Raw genomic sequence first — 21,270 nt, forward strand, 5'->3', positions numbered from 1 at the left:
CTTTGAAATCAGTCTCCTGTATGCTGGTGACTTTCTCACCACACTCTCCTCAGTCAGACGCCTCTAGAGACGGGAGGTGGAGTTCTGTTCGTCAGCCCTGACGTTCTTTTGATATATATGGAGAAATAAAAAAAATACCTTTTTGATTTGTCACTGAAGATGTTTGATGATTATACTTCTCTGTCTAATAAGGTAATAGTGATTGTGATTGGTGGCTGTTAGAAACTCTCTCTCTCTCTCTCTCTCTCTCTCTCTCTCTCTGTCTAGGGGGCTAGTTTTTTCAATCTCTCTGAGATAGTGGAGTTAAAGATTGTCTTGCCTGCTGAGTTTATTGCCTGCTGTGTTTAACAAAGAGTGTGTGCAGAGCAGAGGGAGATGGACAGCTATCGGACTTTAATTCTTCTGATGTCCACAGTTACACTCACTACTGCTGGTAAGTCCTCATGTCAAAAACACATTTGAGCACATAGTCATATTATTATTATTATTATTATTATTATTATTATTATTATTGTTATTATTATTATTATTATTATTATTATTATTAATGTGTTTGCTTATATCTTAACACTATTGTAAGTTAATTATTCCTTGACATTTTTGCATCTGTAGCTACACATAAAAGAAGGGACAGAATAGACAGGCAGGCATACATAGCCATACATAACTCATGTGCAGTTAATATTATCTGTCTCTCTGTCTCTCTCTTTCTATCTCCATCTGGTATCTTCTATTTGGTATGCAGGCATCGTGAGACTGGTGGATGGTGGTCACTCCTGTGCTGGGAGAGTGGAGGTTCTTGAAATGGGACAGTGGGGAACAGTGTGTGATGCTCAGTGGGATATGAAAAATGCTGCAGTGGTATGTAGAGATATTGGCTGTGGGGAGGCTGTAGATGTACTGGGTAATGCTCACTTTGGACCAGGATCAGGACCAATCTGGATTAATCAAAGGAAGTGTACTGGATCAGAGCCTACGTGGGAAACATGTGGACCTCCTAAAATTTTGAGACAACTTGAATGTAATCATGATAAAGATGCTGGAATGATCTGCTCAGGTAAACTGTGCTAATTCTCATTCTCAAATATAATTATTTTTTTCAGTGGTCCACTGTAAAACTTTGTTTAATTGTAACATACATTTCACATTTTAAACATCACACTTCCTAAAATATTTTTGACAACTATCTTATTTATTTATTTATAAAAAAAAAACCAAATGCTAAATGATGAAAAAAGTCTTTAGAAGAAACAATATTAGATGAAATGGAGATACAAAATTACTGAGGCAAATGGAGTCAAACTTTGTTTGGGAAACATATTAGACCAGGGAAATATCTAATCTTGTGTTTACTATTATCTGATAGTGAACAATATAATTCAATTAAATAAACAAGAATGTATCATACAACATTATATTTATATAATACGTATATTGTGTTATTGCTATAGTATTCTATTTTGGTCACACTAGGGAACAACACAACTTATTAAAAGACTATGTTGATGTTATAATATTTGCAATCTGATGTATTTGTCCATTTCTATAGTATGTGTATAATACACTATATAGTAATTATGCTAGATTAGAGTATATAAATTTAGAGTCTATTAAAAAAAACACAAAAGTTTATAATTAATAATATAAAGTAGTTTATTTGTGCAAAGTACATAACAGTCCAAAAATTTGGAATGACTTGAAGATTCGATATAACTGGTAAAGGGGTTTGTTTCCATATGTAGTGTTGTAGTATATGAAACCATAAATTAATTGTCTTGGTTTTAGGGTAGGAGGACTGAAATTTGTAAGCTTCACATTTTCACATGATCATCAGCAAATATGACCAGAGCAAGTAAATGATGTTCATAACTGTAACTGTGGTATAGTATTTTGAAAGATGTAGCATTTCCACAGACAATTGCTTCCAAATTTATAGTTTTAAGAGACTGAGACAATATACCTTCTCAAAGGATACAGGTTAAAAGTTAAAAAGTTTCATTTCATGAAACTTAAGTGATAGTGTTCGTATTTGCTTGCTGGTTCGTGGTTATGTGTCCTCAACAAACATAGATGTCAGCTTTGTAAAATTATTATTATTATTATTATTATTACTACTACTATTATTATTATTATTATTATTATTATTATTATTATTATTATTATTATTAATAGTAGTAGTAGTAGTAGTAGTAGCAACAGTAGTAGTAGTAGTAGTAGTAGTAGTAGTAGTAGTAGTAGTGGTGTTGGTGGTGTAATATAACTGCATAATTTTATTATATATTTTACATATTTGTAAGTTTTATGTATTATCATTATTATTATATCTATGATGATATTGCTCAATCTTCCACTTTATCAAGACGCGGAATTGTACGTAACAGAATGCATGTAATTGATCCTTTCCATAACAGCTTGATTTTTTTTTCTGTTTTTTTTTTAATGTTCAATTATTCATATTACTCCTGTTTTCATTTAATAATACACTTGAGTATATGAACCTCTTTGTTTGGTTTAAACTTAGCTGACCTAAACTGAGTATACGTGAATAACATTTATAAAAGTACAATAGAGACAGAAATGTTTTAATTGCATCATGTGCCTCCATAAATTTCAATACAGTTGGACAGAAAATATAATATTTGACTATATTTTACTATTTATATATTATTTAATGTTACACAACATACAATATATAATATACATAAATTTGATATTTAGTACATTTGAAGGATAACTAATGTAAATGGAACTACGTTTTAAAACGTTTTATTTTTATATTATGCAAAAATATCGAACTGGTCGTGGTGTCGTCTCGGTCTTGAATCGAAGTCGGTCTAATGCCATTGACTACGGTACTGTTCAAATATATATACTATGTCGGAGAAAGAAAATCTCACATGCCCCGCTGCACTCGTAGAAGACGGCTGAGGAGAGATCAGCGCATGCTCAGTTTTATTTTGTCAAAGGAGAAACCTAGTCTTGTAACTGAGTTAACACGCTGTTTATTACTGTGGCCTATGTGTATTTTTAGCAGGAGAACGTATCCATCCTTTTAGAAATCACAACAGGCAATGTTGGCAGATGTGTTCCCTTTTTACAGGCAAGCATGCTCTGTTTAGCTATAAACTATTTAGCTAGGTTTCATGAAATGTTATTTTCAACAGTTCTTATGGAGGATTAAATTAAAAAAAATCTAAATCAATCAATAAATAAAACCCTACATAAATAAGTGAATAAATGGGCAACATAAAAGCAATGTATTTATCAATTTATGGATTTCTTTCTTCACTACGGTAAACCAACATAGTAGAGAAAGCAGTGTGTTCGATTATTCTTGTCTTGCTTTTGAATCATGTTGAAACATTAAACATTTCACACCAGAAGTTGTGCGGCGAGGCGAGAAAGACATGTCACAGCTTGTCACAACGTTTGCTGTTTAACGCCGGCTTTTATCCCCGATCTATGTATGCAGATTTATTTGGTATTATCTGCCCCACTCACTAATAATGTTTTTTCTCCTTATCCTCTTTTTTCTTCTTTCTCTTTTCACTGCCAGAAGGATAACTCCTCTTCATTTTTGTTTACTGACTTGTGTTGGTGACAAGTTGTTGTCATTATTAAACAAATCTTGAACAATACTTGCAACAGGAGGGAGTGGAGTCAGACAGGGCTCGCTTAGGGAACTGAGGTCACAAACTGTCATTGCAAACTTTGCACATTGCCATTGACGTAGTATAAAGTTTGTCAGTTCTCAGCATTTAATGATTTTTGCTTCAATTTCTCATCTGTTTTAAGCTGTTACAATATTATGGCACAAATCACAAATGCATTCGGTTTGTGGAGGTTTATAAACCCATTGGTATACCAGTCTGTTGTCTGTGGAATAGGATTACTATCATGCATGCTCTGTAGTGAGACCCCTCTCAAAGGGTTGGAACCAGCCAAAACAAAACAAAACAACCAAAAAAAAGAGAATAAATGAAAAAGAAAGTCATGAAGAAAAGGAATAAAAACATAGTTAAAATGAATCAAAAGTTAACATGGTTTTGTGAAATCTGTTTTAGCATTTCTTAGTCATTACATTAAGTTACATTTGTCTCTATTCCTTATACTAATATTTTAGGAGTGAGGCTGGTCGGTGGTCCTCGCTGCTCTGGGAGGGTAGAGGTGCTTCATGGGAAGACCTGGACCACAGTGTGTGATGCTGACTTTGACCAGCAGGATGCAGAGGTTGTGTGTAGAGATCTGGGCTGTGGGGCTCCTGTGGAGATGGTGGGAGCAGCTGCTTTTGGCAGAGGGGAGGGCCAGGTGTGGACAGAGGAGCTTCAGTGTAGAGGCAACGAATCTGATATTTACTCTTGTCCGACATCTTCATTCAAACAAGGTTGCTCTCATGACAACGATGTGGGTCTGTTGTGTGCTGGTAAGAAATAGATTTATTTAAGTAATGACATATTTCCACATCTTCATTTGTTTATGTAAAACACTTTCACATTTAGAAGAGATTGTCTTCACTCTATACATTCTGTCTTCCACAGACAGTGTGAGACTGGTGGATGGTAGTAGTCACTGTGCTGGGAGAGTAGAGGTTCTTCACAGAGGACAGTGGGGATCAGTGTGCGATGATGACTGGGATATGAGAGATGCTGCAGTGGTGTGTAGAGAGCTGGGCTGTGGGGAGGCTGTAGATGTACTGGGTAATTCTCACTTTGGACCAGGATCAGGACCAATCTGGATGGATGATGTGGACTGTAGTGGATCAGAGTCTACACTGAAGAACTGTAGATCAGCAGGTTGGGGTAAACATAACTGTAATCAAACTAAAAATGCTGGAGTCATCTGCTCAGGTAAACTACAATACATATGCATATGACATCTATACTGATTGTAATTCAGAACCTAATATAGTATTAGTCACTATGGCTCTACTTTTTATATATATTAAATTTCTTAAACTTTTCTGACTATTTGTGTTTGTCATGTCTTGTATGTTGGCAGTATTTTGTACATAAAGGTTTTTACTGATATTTTATGACATTAAAGAAAACCATATGAGCCATGCATTAATTAGAGCATTACCTTAATATTAAGCTATTTAAGCATTTCTTGGTCTTCACAATAAGTTACATGTGTCTCTATTCCCCATACTAATATTTTAGGAGTTAGGCTGGTTGGTGATCCTCGCTGCACTGGGAGAGTGGAGGTACTTCATGGGAAGACCTGGGACACAGTGTGTGATGCTGACTTTGACCAGCAGGATGCAGAGGTTGTGTGTAGAGAGCTGGGATGTGGGGCTCCTGTGAAGGTGCTGGAAGCAGCTGCTTTTGGCAGAGGGGAGGGCCAGGTGTGGTCAGAAGAGCTTCATTGTACAGGCAACGAATCTCAGATTCACCTCTGTCCCTCATCATCTACACTTAAACACAACTGCTTTCATGAGCATGGTGTGGCACTAGTGTGTGGGGGTAAGATTTGGGGTAATTCATATATAAACATGTATTTATCAAACTATAATCATAAGTTATGTAAGATTTTAACATCCTTTTTGTATCTCTTCCACAACTGTCTTTTTCTACCGATTTGTCTCCATACCTCTCTACCTCTTTCTTTCTTCCTAATTTTCATTTTGCACAGACAGTGTAAGGCTGATGGACGGTGGTGGTCACTGTGCTGGGAGAGTGGAGGTTCTTCATAGAGGACAGTGGGGAACAGTGTGTGATGATGACTGGGATATGAGAGATGCTGCAGTGGTGTGTAGAGAGCTGGGCTGTGGGGAGGCTGTAGATGTACTGGGTAATTCTCACTTTGGACCAGGATCAGGACCAATCTGGATGGATGATGTGGACTGTAGTGGATCAGAGTCTACACTGAAGAACTGTACATCAGCAGGTTGGGGTAAACATGACTGTAATCAAACCAAAAATGCTGGAGTCATCTGTTCAGGTAAGATGCTCTAAATCTCAATATAAAACTCAAATAATAGTTTACTACTGAACATTTATTAATTTCCTTGCCTTTGTCATTTATGAATCTAAAAATATAATGCATATTATTGTATTTTTACCACCTCCAACTCAAGATTTTCCATGACTTTTAAGGGTTGAGACTTTAATGGCCCAACAAATACATTCATATTTCAACATGTGAATAATAATCATTAGGAAGCACTGAATTTTCTTTGTTCTTTTATGCTAATACTTTAGGGGTCAGATTGGTTGGTGGTCCTCACTGCTCTGGGAGAGTAGAGGTGCTTCATGGGAAGACCTGGGCCACAGTATGTGTTGAAGACTTTGACCAGCAAGATGCAGAGGTTGTGTGTAGAGAGCTGGGCTGTGGGCCTCCTGTGGAGGTGCTGGGAGCAGCTGCTTTTGGCAGAGGGGAGGGCCAGGTGTGGACAGAGGAGCTTCAGTGTAGAGGCAACGAATCCCAGATTAACCTCTGTCCAAAATCATCTACTCTCAAACATGACTGCTCCCATGACAATGATGTGGGACTGTTGTGTGCTGGTAAGAAATGCATCATTCACAGTTAATCTTGTATTTTCTGACACTAATCATGTAAGTTATTTACAATTTAAACCCATTCTGTTATAGAATTTTAACTATATATGAATTATATATAATTTTAGCATTTTCTCTTTGTAATGGTGATGCTGAAGCTCGAGAAGTATTAGGATTAATTTACAGATTTCTTGCTGTGGAAATAGTTAAAGAGGACAGAGCAACAATAAGTGTAGTCTTAACAAGTATAGAGGCAGAAAACCAGGGAATTATTCTATATCAGGCATCAGTGCCAAAACACAAATGGCGAAGATCACAAACCATTAAAAAAGGAGGGTCAGAAACAAAAAGAGCCAAATGCATCAGATAAATAGTTCAGAAATGCAGACAGAGAAAAGTGGCAAGACTTCAGAATAAAACAAGCGAGTTTAAATAATACAGTTAAGGAGTCCCAAACAGTTCATTGGTCTGCTGTGTTACGAACCATGAGAACCAGCCAGTATTGCGGAGCAGGTGAGCACTGGTGGTGGATGTGGCAAGTGTCTGAGGCCTCCATCTGGTGGCCTGTGTCTAACAATAATGACAATCATGACAATTACGTGTATGTGTCCCCCCCCCCCCCCCCAACTTAATCACTCTCTCTCTCTCTCTCTCTCTCTCTCTCTCTCTCTCTCTCTCTCTCTCTCCATGACATATAGACATGGTGAGGCTGGTGGATGGTAGCAGTCGCTGTGCTGGGAGAGTGGAGGTTCTTCATAGAGGACAGTGGGGAACAGTGTGTGATGATGACTGGGATATGAGAGATGCTGCAGTGGTGTGTAGAGTGCTGTGGGGAGGCTGTAGATGCAGTGGGTAAAGCTCACTTTGGACCACGATCAGGACCAATCTGGATGAATAAAGTGGCCTGTAGTGGATCAGAGTCTACACTGAAGAACTGTGGTTCAAGTGGAAGGGTTAGTGACTGTCATCATGCAGGAGTTATCTGCTCAGGTAAATTATATTAATCTTTAGACTGGATATATTTACCTCGACTGGCATTTCTGCATATTTGCTAGCTTTCAGACTTTGTTATGCCATTTATGACATTACAAATTTTGTGCATCTCAATTTTATATTTGTTTAATAAAAGGAAAGCATGGCATCATTATCATTAGAAGCTTCTATGGACATGAACCTATGAATGTGACATGCTATGATAGATCAGTTTTTAACAATTATTGTGGAGTTCCTTTTTCAGAAAGAATAGCTATGCTTTCTTTCTTCAGTTTTTGTAAAGGAAATTAAATTATCCTTTGTCACTTAATAGACCACCCACAAAATCTATTTTCTAATAATATATTTCTTATTTGCTGCCATTAATGAAGAACCATGAATGAACTAGATAGATAGATAGATAGATAGATAGATAGATAGATAGATAGATAGATAGATAGATAGATAGATAGATAGATAGATAGATCACTTTATTAATCCTAGGGGAAAATTGACATATTGCAGTAGCTCAAGGTACAAAAAAGGCAACAGTGCAAAAAAGCAGTCAAATTAAAAAAAAAAAACAATATATAAAAATAAGAAATGTAATAAGAACTAAGATACAAAGATATAGTATGTTTGTGTTGTGCAATGTGTAAAAGTGGTGCGGTAACCAATCATTCTGGTCATTCACTGTTTACAGTCTACCAGGTAAAGTGACAGTGCAATACAAACATTCAGTTAGGTGTGTATATATGATTGTGCAGTGAATGCAGAAGAGAATGACAATACAGTGGATATTAATAGTAAGTACGATTATCTAGTGCTTAATACCACTCAGTAGTGTCCAGACAAAAAGAAGAAGGATTGTACAGTGTGATCGCAGTTGGAACGAATGATCTCCTGTACCGCTACTTACTACAGTGGAGCAGAATGAGTCTGTGACTAAAAGTGATCCAGTGTCTGGCCAGTAGATTATGGAGGGGGTGTGAAGTATTGCCCAGGATAGCTGTGAGTTTGTTAACTGTCCTCCTTTTAACCACCACCTAAAAACTGTCCAGAGAGCAGCCCAGGACTGAGCCAGCCTTCTTGATCAGTTTGTTGAGCTTGTTTGTGTCTCCTCCTCTGATGCTACCTCCCCAACTCACAGCTGCAAAGAAGATAGCACTCACGACAACAGACCGGTAGAACATTGTCAGCATCTTGGTGGACACATTAAAGGAACTGAGCTTCCTCAAAAAATAAAGTCTACTCATCCCCTTCCTGGACACAGTATCTGAGTTGCCCTTCTAGTCCAGTTTATTGTCAAGGATGACACCAAGGTATTCATATGTTACCACCTGCTCAACATCCTGATCCTTGATGGTAATAGGTCTGATTGTTGTCCTCCTCCTCCTGAAATCCACCACCATTTCCTTGGTCTTGTCCACATTGAGGAGCAGATGGTTCCTCTCACACCACTCTACAAAACTGTTAACCACATTTCTGTGTTCTCCCTCCTGACCATCCTTGATACATCCAACCACCGCAGAATCATTCGAAAACTTCTGAAGATAGCATAGGTCAGACCCATACTGGAAGTCAGTAGTGTACAGGGTGAATAGGAAAGGTGAGAGTACAGTTCCCTGTGGTGCGCCAATGTTACTGACCAAGACTTCAGATCGGCTTGCTCCCAGCTGCACATACTGGGGTCTGTCAGACAGGTAGTCCTTGAACCAGGCAATCATGGACACATCCACCTGCAGTCTCTCCATCTTCTCCCCCAGTCTGACAGGTTGGATGGTGTTGAATATGTTTGAGAAATCAAAAAAGGTGATTTTTATAGTGGTGTTGATCTGATCCAGATGTGTGTGTGCCTTCTGCAGTAGGTAGATAACAGCATCATCCACGCCTACCTGCTGCTGGTAAGCAAACTGCAGAGGCTCCAGGAAAGGGCTGACTATAGGTCTAAGATATGACAGCACTAGTCTTTCTAGGACCTTCATGACGTGAGATGTGAGCGCTACTGGTCTGTAGTCATTTAAGGAAGATGTAGACTTCTTTTGAACAGGAACTAGGCAGGAAGTTTTCCACCGCATTGGCAGTCTCCTGCTTAAGGCTCAGGTTATAGAGCTGCTGAAGGATCCCACACAACTGGGTTGCACAAACCTTCAGTACCCTTGGGCTGATTCCATCCGGCCCTGTAGCTTTGCAGACTCTAAGCTTTTAAAGCTGTCTTTTCACCTGGCTGGTTGTTGCTTCTGGGTGGGGGAGTTGTGAAAGTTGCGAATCAACAGATAATGACTGTAGGGCAAGAGGGGGTGGGTGCTTATGTTTAAGAGGTGTTGATGTTGAGGAAGTGGGGGAGATGCCCCTGCAGGTGTGGGCGCAGGGTGTTGTGCTGAACCGGTTAAAAAACACATTCAACTCATTGGCCTTGTCTTGACTGCCCTCAACAGTCTGTTGCCTTATTTTGAAGCCAGTGATCTGCTTCATGCCTGTCCACACCTCCTTTGTATTCTGCTGAAGCTTCATCTCCAGCTTCCTTCTATGGGCTTCCTTGTTCTCCTGGAGAACTCTTTCTGCACCCCCTTCAATAGTTCTTTGTCCTTAAGTCTGAAAGGCTGTTTTTGTCCTATTAAGAAGTTCCTTCAGCTTTTGGTGACCCATGGCTTGTTGTTAAGGAAACAACATACCCACCTGACAGGAACAATGAAGTCAAAAGTTGATATAGTCGGTGATGCAGTCTGTGATACTATTAATGTCCTTGCCAGCTGATTCATAGAGCACCTCCCAGTCTGTAGTCTCATAGCAAACCAGCAGAGCCTCCGCTGCCTGGTGAAACCTCCTTATTGACTTCTTTGTCACAGGTTGTTTTAAGACAACAGACCAGTATGAGGGTGACAACAGAACCAGGTTATGGTCTGATATAGTCTGAACTAGTGCAATATTATAAAAAATCAATAATGTAAGTAAGTTACATGGTCTCTATTCCCCATACTAATATTTTAGGAGTAAGGTTGGTTGGTGGTCCTCGCTGCTCTGGGAGAGTGGAGGTACTTCATGGGAAGACCTGGACCACAGTGTGTGATGCTGACTTTGACCAGCAGGATGCAGAGGTTGTGTGTAGAGAGCTGGGCTGTGGGCCTCTTGTGGAGGTGCTAGGAGCAGCTGCTTTTGGCAGAGGGGAGGGCCAGATGTGGACAGAAGAGCTTCAGTGTAGAGGCAACGAATCGGATATTTACTCCTGTCCAAGATCAGCTGCAGTCAAACATGACTGTTCTCATGACAGTGATGTGGGACTGGTGTGTGCTGGTAAGAATATTTTTTTTTAAAACTGATTTCACATTTTACATAAAACACATTTTCTGTGTTAAAAACCCATTGTACATGATGATCTGTCATTCTCTGTTACTCTATCATGTTCTTCTTCTTGGTCATACACAGGCAGTGTGAGGCTGGTGGATGGTGGAAGTCGCTGTGCTGGGAGAGTGGAGGTTTTTCATAGAGGAAAATGGGGAACAGTGTGTGTTGTTGGTATAAATCCATTAGCTGCAGTACTGCTGTGTAGAGAGCTGGGCTGTGGAGAGATACTGAGTGGTACTGCAGGTTACAAACCAGGATCAGGACAAATTTGGATGAGTCATGTGGACTGCAGTGGAACTGAGTCTACAGTGAAACACTGTGGATCCTTGGGCTGGGGTAAACATAGCTGTGTTCATTATTATGATGCTGAATTAATCTGCTCAGGTATGTTTAAATCAGTATGTTTATTCAATCAGTCTATTTCCTATTATTCTCTTTTAGCATGATTTGTATAAACATCAGAAATATCATATTTGTGATTAATTCTAGACCCATCACCCACAGAACATAGATGAGATGAATCTGACTTTAAATTTCATAGTATGTTTTAAGTAACTGAATGATTGTAGACAATTCATTCTTACATGTGTTGTCCATTGTGTTAATGATGTTACTTTACACACAGGTCACAAAATGCCCAGACTTAAAGATGGTCCTCACCTGTGTTCTGGGAGAGTAGAGATGCTTCATGGGAAGACCTGGGTCACAGTGTGTGATGCTAATTTTGACCAACAGGATGCAGAGGTTGTTTGTAGAGAGCTGGGATGTGGGCATCCTATCGAAGTGCTGGGAGCAGCTGCTTTTGGCAGAGGGGAGGGCCTGGTGTGGACAGAGGAGCTTCAGTGTAGGGGCAATGAATCTGAGATTACTCTTTGTCCATCTTCAGTCAAACACAACTGCTCCCATTACAGGGATGTGGGACTAATATGTTCAGGTTAAGAATTAGTCTTTACCATTTTTTGTCAGAAATATTATGCAACTATTAGATACTAAGATAAGTGTTGTTCTTGTCTTTTTTACAGATCTGTTCTGTGTTGTTTTACAGGTCACACAGCAGCACATCTGGTGAACGGCTGGGACTCCTGTTCTGGTCGAGTGGAGCTCCAGTATCTCAGTGAATGGGGCTCAGTTTGTGGTGCTAGCTGGGATATGAGAGCTGCCAGTGTCCTCTGTGGACAGCTGAAATGTGGGAGTGCTGTGGCTTTGTTGGCGGCGGATTGGTTTGGGGAGGGGAGCGGCCGCACCTGGGCTGATGTTTTTAATTGTCATGGGAATGAGACACACCTGTCAGAATGTCCCATCTCATCATGGAGTCGAGCAGTATGCTCTCATAAACAGGATGCTGGAGTCATCTGCAATGGTGAGCTCTTCCACTCATGTTCACCACATTAGTGAAATTAGTGATATTTTGCATGCTAAAATAAGCTTATTAATTTACATGTTTAATTATATTCCCATTCAGGTTCCTCTCAGGCCTTTCATGAGGGGCAAGTGCGGTTGTCTGGAGGGAGGGAGTGTGAGGGGCAGGTTGAGGTTTACTTCAGCCAGGACTGGAGGAGAGTTCTCCTGGACTCCTGGAGTGTGCCTGAGGCCTCAGTGATCTGCAGACAGCTGGGCTGTGGCTCTGTGCTAAACTTCTCCAGCTCCTCTCCATCCAGTCCTGATCAACACAGGCACATGTGTGTGACGGGTTTCAATTGTTCTGGGAGTGAAGCTCATCTGGGGAACTGCAGCAGTGCACACCTCCTCAACCTCTCCTGCAGCTCCATGGAACAGCTGTCAATCACCTGCTCTGGTAATTGTTACATTAACCTAAAACCTGGTAATTGTTAACAAAATTAATAACATGCTTGCCTAATCTACTCTAAAATGTACACCAGTTGTGTCAGGATGACGTTTATGATGTTTGTCACATTAACAAAAATAATAACCTGGTGTTCTTATTTTGGTGGAACAATTCTATGTAAATCAAAACCAGAGTTTAAACTGTCTGAACTGTTCTGGACAATTAAGGTGTGACTGTGTGAGTATACACATTTTGTTTGTTTGTGTGTGTGTGTGTGTGTGTGTGTGTGTGTGTGTTCCAGCCCACTCCTCCATCAGGCTGGTTGGCTCTGGGGGAGACTGTGCAGGAAGGCTGGAGGTTTTCCTCAGTGGATCGTGGGGGACAGTGTGTGATGACTCATGGGATATTGAGGATGCCCAGGTGGTGTGCAGGCAGCTGCAGTGTGGAGTGGCCCTCAGTGCCCACGTACCAGCCTGGTTTGGTCCAGGAACTGGGCCCATATGGCTGGATGAGGTGCAGTGTGAGGGGAACGAGATGTCCCTGTGGAACTGCAGGTATCAGTCTAGGGGAAAGCATGACTGCAGACACAAGGAGGATGTAGGGGTCGTGTGCTCAGGTGAAGTGTGCTGACTGCAGCTGTTCTTGAATTTGATTTACTTGTATTTTGTTCTTTAAAGTGTATAGTGATAACATAAAATGTAACACATTTGCACAGTTCAAAGGTAAGTGTCAAATGCAAAAGTCTGACATTAAGCATACAAAAATTATATCTAATAATTCTGATAGAAGAGAATACCAAACTGCCCCAAAGCAGTGTCATATTTAATAATACTCATTTTAATTTGCTTTTAGCTATTTCAGTTTTGTTAAGAAAGCTAAGTTTCATATGGGTTTAAAGAAACATAAATAACAGTAATTAGCAGACACTGATGGCAATTGCCTGTTTATACTGTGGGTAGAGTGAGCTCTCATGTAGAAACATTTAAGAATCATATAAAGATTGACAAAACAGTTGTCTGCATATTTTCTCTCACCAGAGTTTAAAGAGATCAGACTCACTGAGGGGTGTGAAGGGAATCTGGAAGTGTTCTACAATGGAACCTGGGGGAATGTGTGTGTGAATGGGATGAATGAGGAAACAGCAAGTTTGATCTGTCAAGAGCTGAACTGTGGAAAAACAGGCAGGGAGTCTGGGGCCACAGCAAGAGTGGAATCATCTCCTAACTGGCTGGATCAGGTGAAATGTAGGAAACATGACTCCACTCTATGGCACTGCCCATCTGACCCCTGGGGGCACAACAAGTGTGATAATGACAAGGAGGTGGCTCACATTACCTGTTCAGGTAGGCAGATTCTCCCTGCATGTAAAGATTCTTGCAGATATCAAGTAGCTGAGAAGTTAATAATTAAATGCTCATAAATGTTAAATCTGCAATCATAATTTATATTACCATACTCACAGGGGTGCAGAAACAATCACAAAAACATGTGAAATGCTCTTCATTTCCCCATCAAGGACAGTGCTCAGGTAAGGATGCATTGATTAATGAGAGCATGAATAAAAATTCTTCCAATATCTTACTCTAGTCATTGTAAATTTTAATGGATTACTCAACATCAATACTTCACACAGTCAAAGCTGACAAGAAATGTGGTATCTGCTGAAACCAGACAGTTATGTTACTACCCTAACTGTCCTGTGCAGTATTTTCTCCTCATGTCATATGTCTGTGGTATAGTTCTGCTGCCTCTCAGGCTGAGTGGACCAAAGGGAAGCTGCTCTGGGAGGCTGGAGGTTTATCATAATGCTGTGTGGGGCTCCATCTGTGATGATCAGTGGGACATCAGGGATGCTGAGGTGGTCTGCAGACAGCTGGGCTGTGGGAAGGCACTGAGTGCTATTGGGAGTGCTGCCTTTGGTGCTGGTGAAGGGGCGATCTGGTTGAACAGAGTGGAGTGTAGAGGGGATGAAATTCACCTGTGGGACTGCAGTTATTCACTGAAGAACCACACTGATTGCTCCCACAAAGAGGATGCTGGCGTCACTTGTGCAGGTCAGAGGATACCTCAGACAGGGTTTTGGATTCAATAATTTAATAAATTCAATAAATAACTACCTTGACAAATTCAGTAGCTGAAAAATAGAAATTGTGCTTGCAATGTTTTGATGTTTTTTTAGTTTGTAGTCTAATTACACCTTGTTATGCATCTCTGGGTGTTGAAACTGGTGATGAGGGATACACCTGTGCAGCACATCATCAATTAGTCATGTTGCTTTAAACTTGTGCTTCAGTAAGCAAGGACTCTGGGTGGAAGTTTTGTCACTGAGCCCTCTGTCCTCACATCTCATCCTTGCATCATTTTGTCATGTCCCCAGAGGGAGGAGCTAAGTCACGAGGAAGAGGTGCAAAGAAGTGAGATAACAGTTAAAGAAATGAGAAGAAACTAGTAATTAAGTTCTTCGCTCCTAACTAATGTATAGCCCTGAAAATACATGTCCTTATACATTGAAGTAGTATTAGTATACAGTCAAATCTGAATAAAAAATGAGCAAATAAAAATGTCATCCACAGCTTCATTATTCATGAATTGCTTTTTGGCTTACCAGAACTGCCAACCTCACAATTAAATATTGACATTTGGTCCGTGACAATGTAAATTAGTGACAATGATTTTTTTTTTTTGAATAACCTTAGAAATGCTGGATTTTACAGGTAAAGCTTTATCATCATTATGAGTGTCAACATCAATAACAACAACAGCAACAATAATAATATCAAAAATGTCTAGAAAGAAATGTGATTTAAATGATAACAAACATATACTTGCTAGGGTCAGTTAGAGAATAAAGCTAATTATGGCTTTGATTTTGTATGTTTGTGTGAGTTCTGTGTCCACCTAACTGATTTGGTTCTCTATTTCTAGACATCTCCCTGACCCCTGTTATTACAAGCAAAGTAACCACCAACTCCATCTCAGGTCCTTTTTTCATTCCTCTCCCTCATTTTTCTAAAACATTCAAATGGAAAATACTGTTTATACACGTTCTCTTTTGCAATTTCCTGTCCAGTTGGTAAATCTGAGATAACAACCAGTCGACCTCTACCTCAACCAGCTACCTCTCCAGTGGTCCTGCTGGTACTGGGAGTGCTGCTCTTCCTGGCCTTAGTGCTTCTCTCTGGGCTGGTTTACCAGAACCGAGTGCTCAGGAGAGGTAGAGTAAATTGACTGATAATATTTGGTTTCAGACATCTTACATCATTAATCCTTCAGTCTGTCATTCATTTGCTGGAGCCATGTTTCCTCCTGTCTTCACACCCAGTGCTCTTTAAGAGCAGGCATAAGACTTTGCCTGAAGTAATCTATGAGGAGATTGACCACAGAATCACCAATGAAAGAACTCCCATCTCAGCTCAAAAGGGTGAGTAATATGCAGGCATTCCTAGTGTGTATGACAGAGATAAAAGAAAGACAGACAGAGTGAGAGAAAAATGAGAGAGCTTGTGTGTTATATTTGTTATTTTGAAGCTGTGTGACTGTATCGCACTCTTTTCATACATTATGACATTTCACATCTTGCTGCTCACTACATTAAGAGATCTGAACAGTATCATGATAAATGTCTGCCTTATCACTGTAAGGCAAGGCAAGTTTTAATATATAGTACCTTTCATGCACAATAGGAATTCAAAGTACTTTACTCAAATTTATAGAAACGTTGAGTGGAAAAAGGTTTTAAATAATAAAGGCTGAGATCTGTCACCTCAGAAAGGGCTTTAAAAAATAGGAGTAGATTTAAAGTAAAGTAAAATTACAAGTTAAAAGATAAAGGCACAAGAAAACAAGAACATTGTCAATCTAAACAATAACATTTGGGGTATATCTAACATTAAGAAGGTTGTGATTGCTTTTAGCATCATACTGTCTAAAAGTTGCCTCACCATATTTGGTTCTGATTCTAGGCAGCATTAGCTGACTAGCCTGACTGGTCTATTGGATTTGTACTCTTCCAGTAGATCAGAGATGTATTTTGGTTCTAGGCCATTCAGTGATTTATATACAATTGTTTGTATATAATTATATATAGAAGTACCAAAAATGAAGAACTTTGAAATGAATTGGTAGTGGATGTAAGAATGTGAAAACTGGAATCAATGTGCTCAACTCTATTTGTTTTGGTAAGATTTCTGGCAGCTGCCTTTTGAATAAGATGTAACAGTTTAATTGTGAACTTGTTTAGGCCAGTATAAAGACTAGTGCACTAATCTTGTCTGTAGGACAAGACATACTTCATTGTTGGACTCTATCCTACTGTACTGTACTAGGATATTCTATGAATAAATGACAAAGCACTTTTGTCAGTCTCTCTGGATAAGAGCGTCTGCTAAATGTCATAAATGGAAATTTCTATGTCCTGTTTAGACATGAGATTTTTACCCTTTGATATATTCTTTAGACCTCAAGTCAGTCATTGCTGTTAATGGCCAAATGTTGTTTTTTCTTTGTTCAATTTGGTGCCTTTCCAGTTGTTTATCTCTAGGCACTTTTTTTTACATCCTGAATATGTAAATGTGATGTAAAGTAATATATTTAAAGAATTATATAGTTGAGAGGGCAAGTTGTAATTGTGGGAATACTGCTGAGAAGTATCTGGTTAGGCAAAGTTGGAGTGTGTAATTCTTTTAGGTTTTGAAGAAATGTATGCTTACACCTTTTGCTTTTTGTCTCAAGTGTATGCTTGAGTGTGTTACTATGTGTGAGGGAGAGAAACAGAGAGTGAAATAAATAACAAGAAGGGGAAAGAGAGATAAGGTGAGTGTGTGCATGATTGTTTGAGTTGGCTTGAGTGTGTGAGAGAAGCAGAGATACATAGAAAGAGCAATAGGAAGAGGTAAGGGGTTAAATCTTTGTGTGACTCTGTGTAGCTCCGACAGACAGAAAGATTAAGAGGATAAAGGTTAGACAGAGTGTGTGCACATTTTTGTGTGTTTTTATTTGCATGTGTGGTGCAGGGGTATTTCAAGACTATCTTCTAAACTGAGACACACACAGAATGAAGGAGGGTATAGCTCAGCCCCTTTGTTTGCCAGTCAGTAGGAGGGGCAGAACTGTGCCTATGCTTTTCTGTTGCTCCTTTCCCTGCTCTCTGTAAGGTGGTCTCAAACCCAGGTCAATGGGTGATGACACCAACAGCCTATTGGGTGAGCAACCATGCTCTAACAATGGTGGGCCCGTGTGCCGAACAGTTAGAGCTCGGGTCAGGTAAAACAAAAGAAAAAACTAAACACCACGCTGAGCGTGGAAAAAAAAGGGAGAACATAGGACGCCAGAGGAAGAAATGGCAACCCCGATGCACTGGGGAAAACTCAAACTAAAACTTCCCAAACAAAACCACAAAACAGGGAGGAACTTGAATGGCTAAGGGAAGCATCCAGAGAAAGACAGACTTGAGAGTGAAAACACGGACACCCTCACAGCACAGAAGTGAGGTGTAGTACGAGAGCTCAGACCTCAATACCTTAAGTTACCGGCTAGGAGCTTAGCTCAGAACTTTGGCAAAGACCCAGCACTGAATGACTGGTTCACTGGGCTTATATAAGGTCTAGCCCAACTGTTGGGTGTTAAGCCTGATTAGTGGTGTGGTTGACTCGAGGCCTCCCTCTGGTAGCCGGAAGGGGCCTCGGCCTGGCGCCAGCCCTTACACTCTCTCTTACTACTTCTACCTGTTCTGCATCTGCTTTCATGCTTTCTCTCTCTTCTTCTTCTCTTCTCACTCTTGTTCCCTGCTCTCTCACTTCTGTCATGTGAAAAATTATTTCTATTTAATACGTTACATTAAAGATCTTGCATTTAATTTTAATACTATTTTCACATGTTCTCATCAAATAATCTTATGAAATGTTTCCTTTGAGAGATAAAACTACATGTGAATTGTGATTGTTTTTGCATCACCAGTTCATGCTAACTAAATAACACAAATTTGCAAAATGAATAGTTTACTGGTTATATTTCTCATTTTATAAGTTTGGGTTATCTAGTTAGAAGTGCCCCCTTGTTAACTTAACCAGTGCCTTCATTTTAATGGTTCAATATGTGTTTTTTGGTAAGTGAAATGGTTATATGTGAGTAGATTTTAAATGATCATTACCTTGTCTTCTGACTTGCTTTTAAATACTGGCATCACTATTATTATTAGCTGCTCAAGCATTTGGAAAGATACTGGGTCATTATGGGACATATAAATTCACTACAGGGATTACATGGTATAGTTCTACTCAACAAGGTTAAAATGTAAAGCATTATGGATTTTGTACTGAATTTTAGCTCAGTGACTTTTATCAGTGATTATATTGGGGCATGGAAACATTTCAGTGGGGCATATGCTCCATTAAATTGGGTCTAGTGACACCCCTGGATTATTGTATTTGTATTGTATGGAGACATGGCAGTCAACTGGACAAATATTCTGTTTTTCTCACAGCTCATTATCATCCCTGAAGGAAGATGCTCATAAGTTCCTGTTTCAAGCATGTTTCATGATTGCTCTGTTCTCTTCTGACAGAATATGTCGACTCAGAGGCTCAGCATTCTGGTTATGAAGATGTTGGTAAAGAGCTTCTCTCAGGTAAGGGTGGGATTACATCTCACAGAGAAATATTAGAATTGATAGAAATCATAGTGTTCTTTAATAATCTTATACTTCCAATCAATGCTGTTTTGTCGTAAACATACAACTTTTTAAAAACTCCTTAGTCAGTGTGCTGTGGGTGCCAGATGTGGTACCTTGTGGATGTGTTACCTTGTAGAGTTTTGGTGACTGTTCTCATAGACAATTCTCTTTGGATGCAACATATATCTTAATATAATTTACAACAAATTCACTTTTCTTTTGGTTACAGCAAAATCTGTCGGTGAAGAAAAGACTGAGTATTATGATGATGCTGTCACCAGTAGTGGTCTGTCAATTAAATTTGTTTAATTCCTCACTTCATTGAAATGAAAGAGATGATGACTGAAATTACTCCATCAGCTCATTTTATTTGATTTAGGTGATCTAGGGACAGAAAATCCACAGGATAATTACAATGACATCACACATGGACAGACACCTGATACTGTAGCAAGTATGCTTGAATAAAACCCCCTTGCTTTTAGAAAATGTAGGCTCTACTAATCATTACATTACTCACACTACTGCCCAAATAGGTAACTGTAATTTGCTGTCAATTTGCAACATTAATACAACTTCAACCTTGTGCAGCTTTGTCTTGTAACATTGACAGTGATACATATACTATCAATTATTTTTCTTAAGATATTTTTGTTCATTTTTACATCAGTTTGCGCTGTCAGTTTTAAACACATTAATAACACTCAATGACACTGATGTCTTATGGTATTTATCTTACATTTTGATAGAGGATGTCATAGAGATCTATGATGATGCCGTTACTCTTGCACCAAACTCGCATCTTACAACAGGTTGGTTTCTCTTAAAATGATAATGTAATTCTAAGCACAAGAATCAACACATTAATAATGTCAGACTTGTTGCTCAGTGGCATTAAAACTTGTTTACATGTGCTGGTGTGGCTCTCACTCCAGAGGACTATGATGATGTCATCTCCCCTGGACAGGACTCAGGAGGTGATACAGGTGAGAATACAGATGCAGTTTAGGTGGAGCCCATTATAACAGGTTTTTCTCTTTACTTGCACATTCCAGCTTCACTGCGTATTGTTAATTAAAGATGGACTGGCCTCTATGTAGAATCTGACATTTGATGATAATATGTAATGATAATGCTGATGTTTTGAAGAATGTTCTGAGTGTATTGTAGTGTAATGATAATTTGTGCTGTGAGAATACGGACCAATCTAAAACATTATAGACATGTGATCTGTGTGCTTTGAAGAATCACCAAATCTAAAAAGCATCAATAATGTATGTTTAAAAAAAGATTTGACTGTATTATATTATCTGTTTTTATTATATCAACACTTTGTTTTGTTACATTGCAAAGCATCCTGTATTTGAAACAGAAACAGAAATATGAATTTGCAAAACTAAATTGGTATATTTACTCTTGTTCTTTTACTTGCAGACTATGATAACCTGTAAGACACAGAGGAAAGGCTTCAGTCAGAGAAAACCTCATGAATGAGAGTGCTTTTGCTCAGGAAATGACATTTGACCTCTTGAAACTCAAACAGTGTTTAGATCACAAATGGTTCAATGTCTTGCTTTACCCTTTTGCCAGAACACATTTTTGAAAATCATTTTAAACATAGAAGCATCATAGAAATACAATATTAACCCTTTTATATACATATATTACATGCATAATGTTGAATTTGGTAGCTTGAAATGGCTGATGTATGTTATTTGTTGCAAGGGCTCATTTATCAGTATTCAGTGCATGTGCTCCCTGGGAATCAAACCCATGACCATGGTGATATTAGCAGCATGTTCATAAGATTATTATGGTTTTATAAACAGTTAGCTAGCATTTAGATTCTGTTTTGTTCTTGTTTTGTTTTGTATAAAGATGCACACCTTACTCTGTATAGGCCTACAACAAAGTCACTGGTGTTAAAGGTTTGATTCACTACTGAATCCTATAAATGTGAGCAATAGATGATTTATTTGTCTGGACAACAGCCTTGTGAG

General features: G+C 39.1%; 2 protein-coding genes across 2 annotated transcripts; both read left to right on the forward strand.

The window, feature by feature from the left end:
• The first annotated feature begins 305 nt into the window (after positions 1–305).
• Positions 306–5,692, forward strand: LOC145659838 (CD5 antigen-like). Its single transcript, XM_081723151.1, has 5 exons — positions 306–433; positions 746–1,057; positions 4,124–4,423; positions 4,539–4,847; positions 5,160–5,692. Exons 1-5 carry the CDS (start codon positions 376–378, stop codon positions 5,690–5,692), a joined length of 1,512 nt encoding a protein of 503 aa, XP_081579277.1. The 5' UTR covers positions 306–375.
• Positions 5,693–9,859: 4,167 nt separating this feature from the next.
• Positions 9,860–21,230, forward strand: LOC145659880 (antigen WC1.1-like). The gene is made up of 18 exons (XM_081723311.1): positions 9,860–10,763; positions 10,896–11,198; positions 11,440–11,748; positions 11,860–12,174; positions 12,277–12,609; positions 12,902–13,216; positions 13,638–13,943; positions 14,063–14,128; positions 14,340–14,654; positions 15,526–15,579; positions 15,671–15,814; positions 15,923–16,021; positions 19,163–19,225; positions 19,500–19,556; positions 19,650–19,724; positions 20,020–20,082; positions 20,206–20,256; positions 20,705–21,230. Exons 1-18 carry the CDS (start codon positions 10,430–10,432, stop codon positions 20,719–20,721), a joined length of 3,219 nt encoding a protein of 1,072 aa, XP_081579437.1. The 5' UTR covers positions 9,860–10,429; the 3' UTR covers positions 20,722–21,230.
• The last annotated feature ends 40 nt before the right edge of the window (positions 21,231–21,270 follow it).

Source organism: Electrophorus electricus, chromosome 11, assembly GCF_041902795.1.
Source record: "Electrophorus electricus isolate QZ-2024a chromosome 11, ASM4190279v1, whole genome shotgun sequence".
Taxonomy (NCBI): Eukaryota; Metazoa; Chordata; class Actinopteri; order Gymnotiformes; family Gymnotidae; genus Electrophorus; species Electrophorus electricus.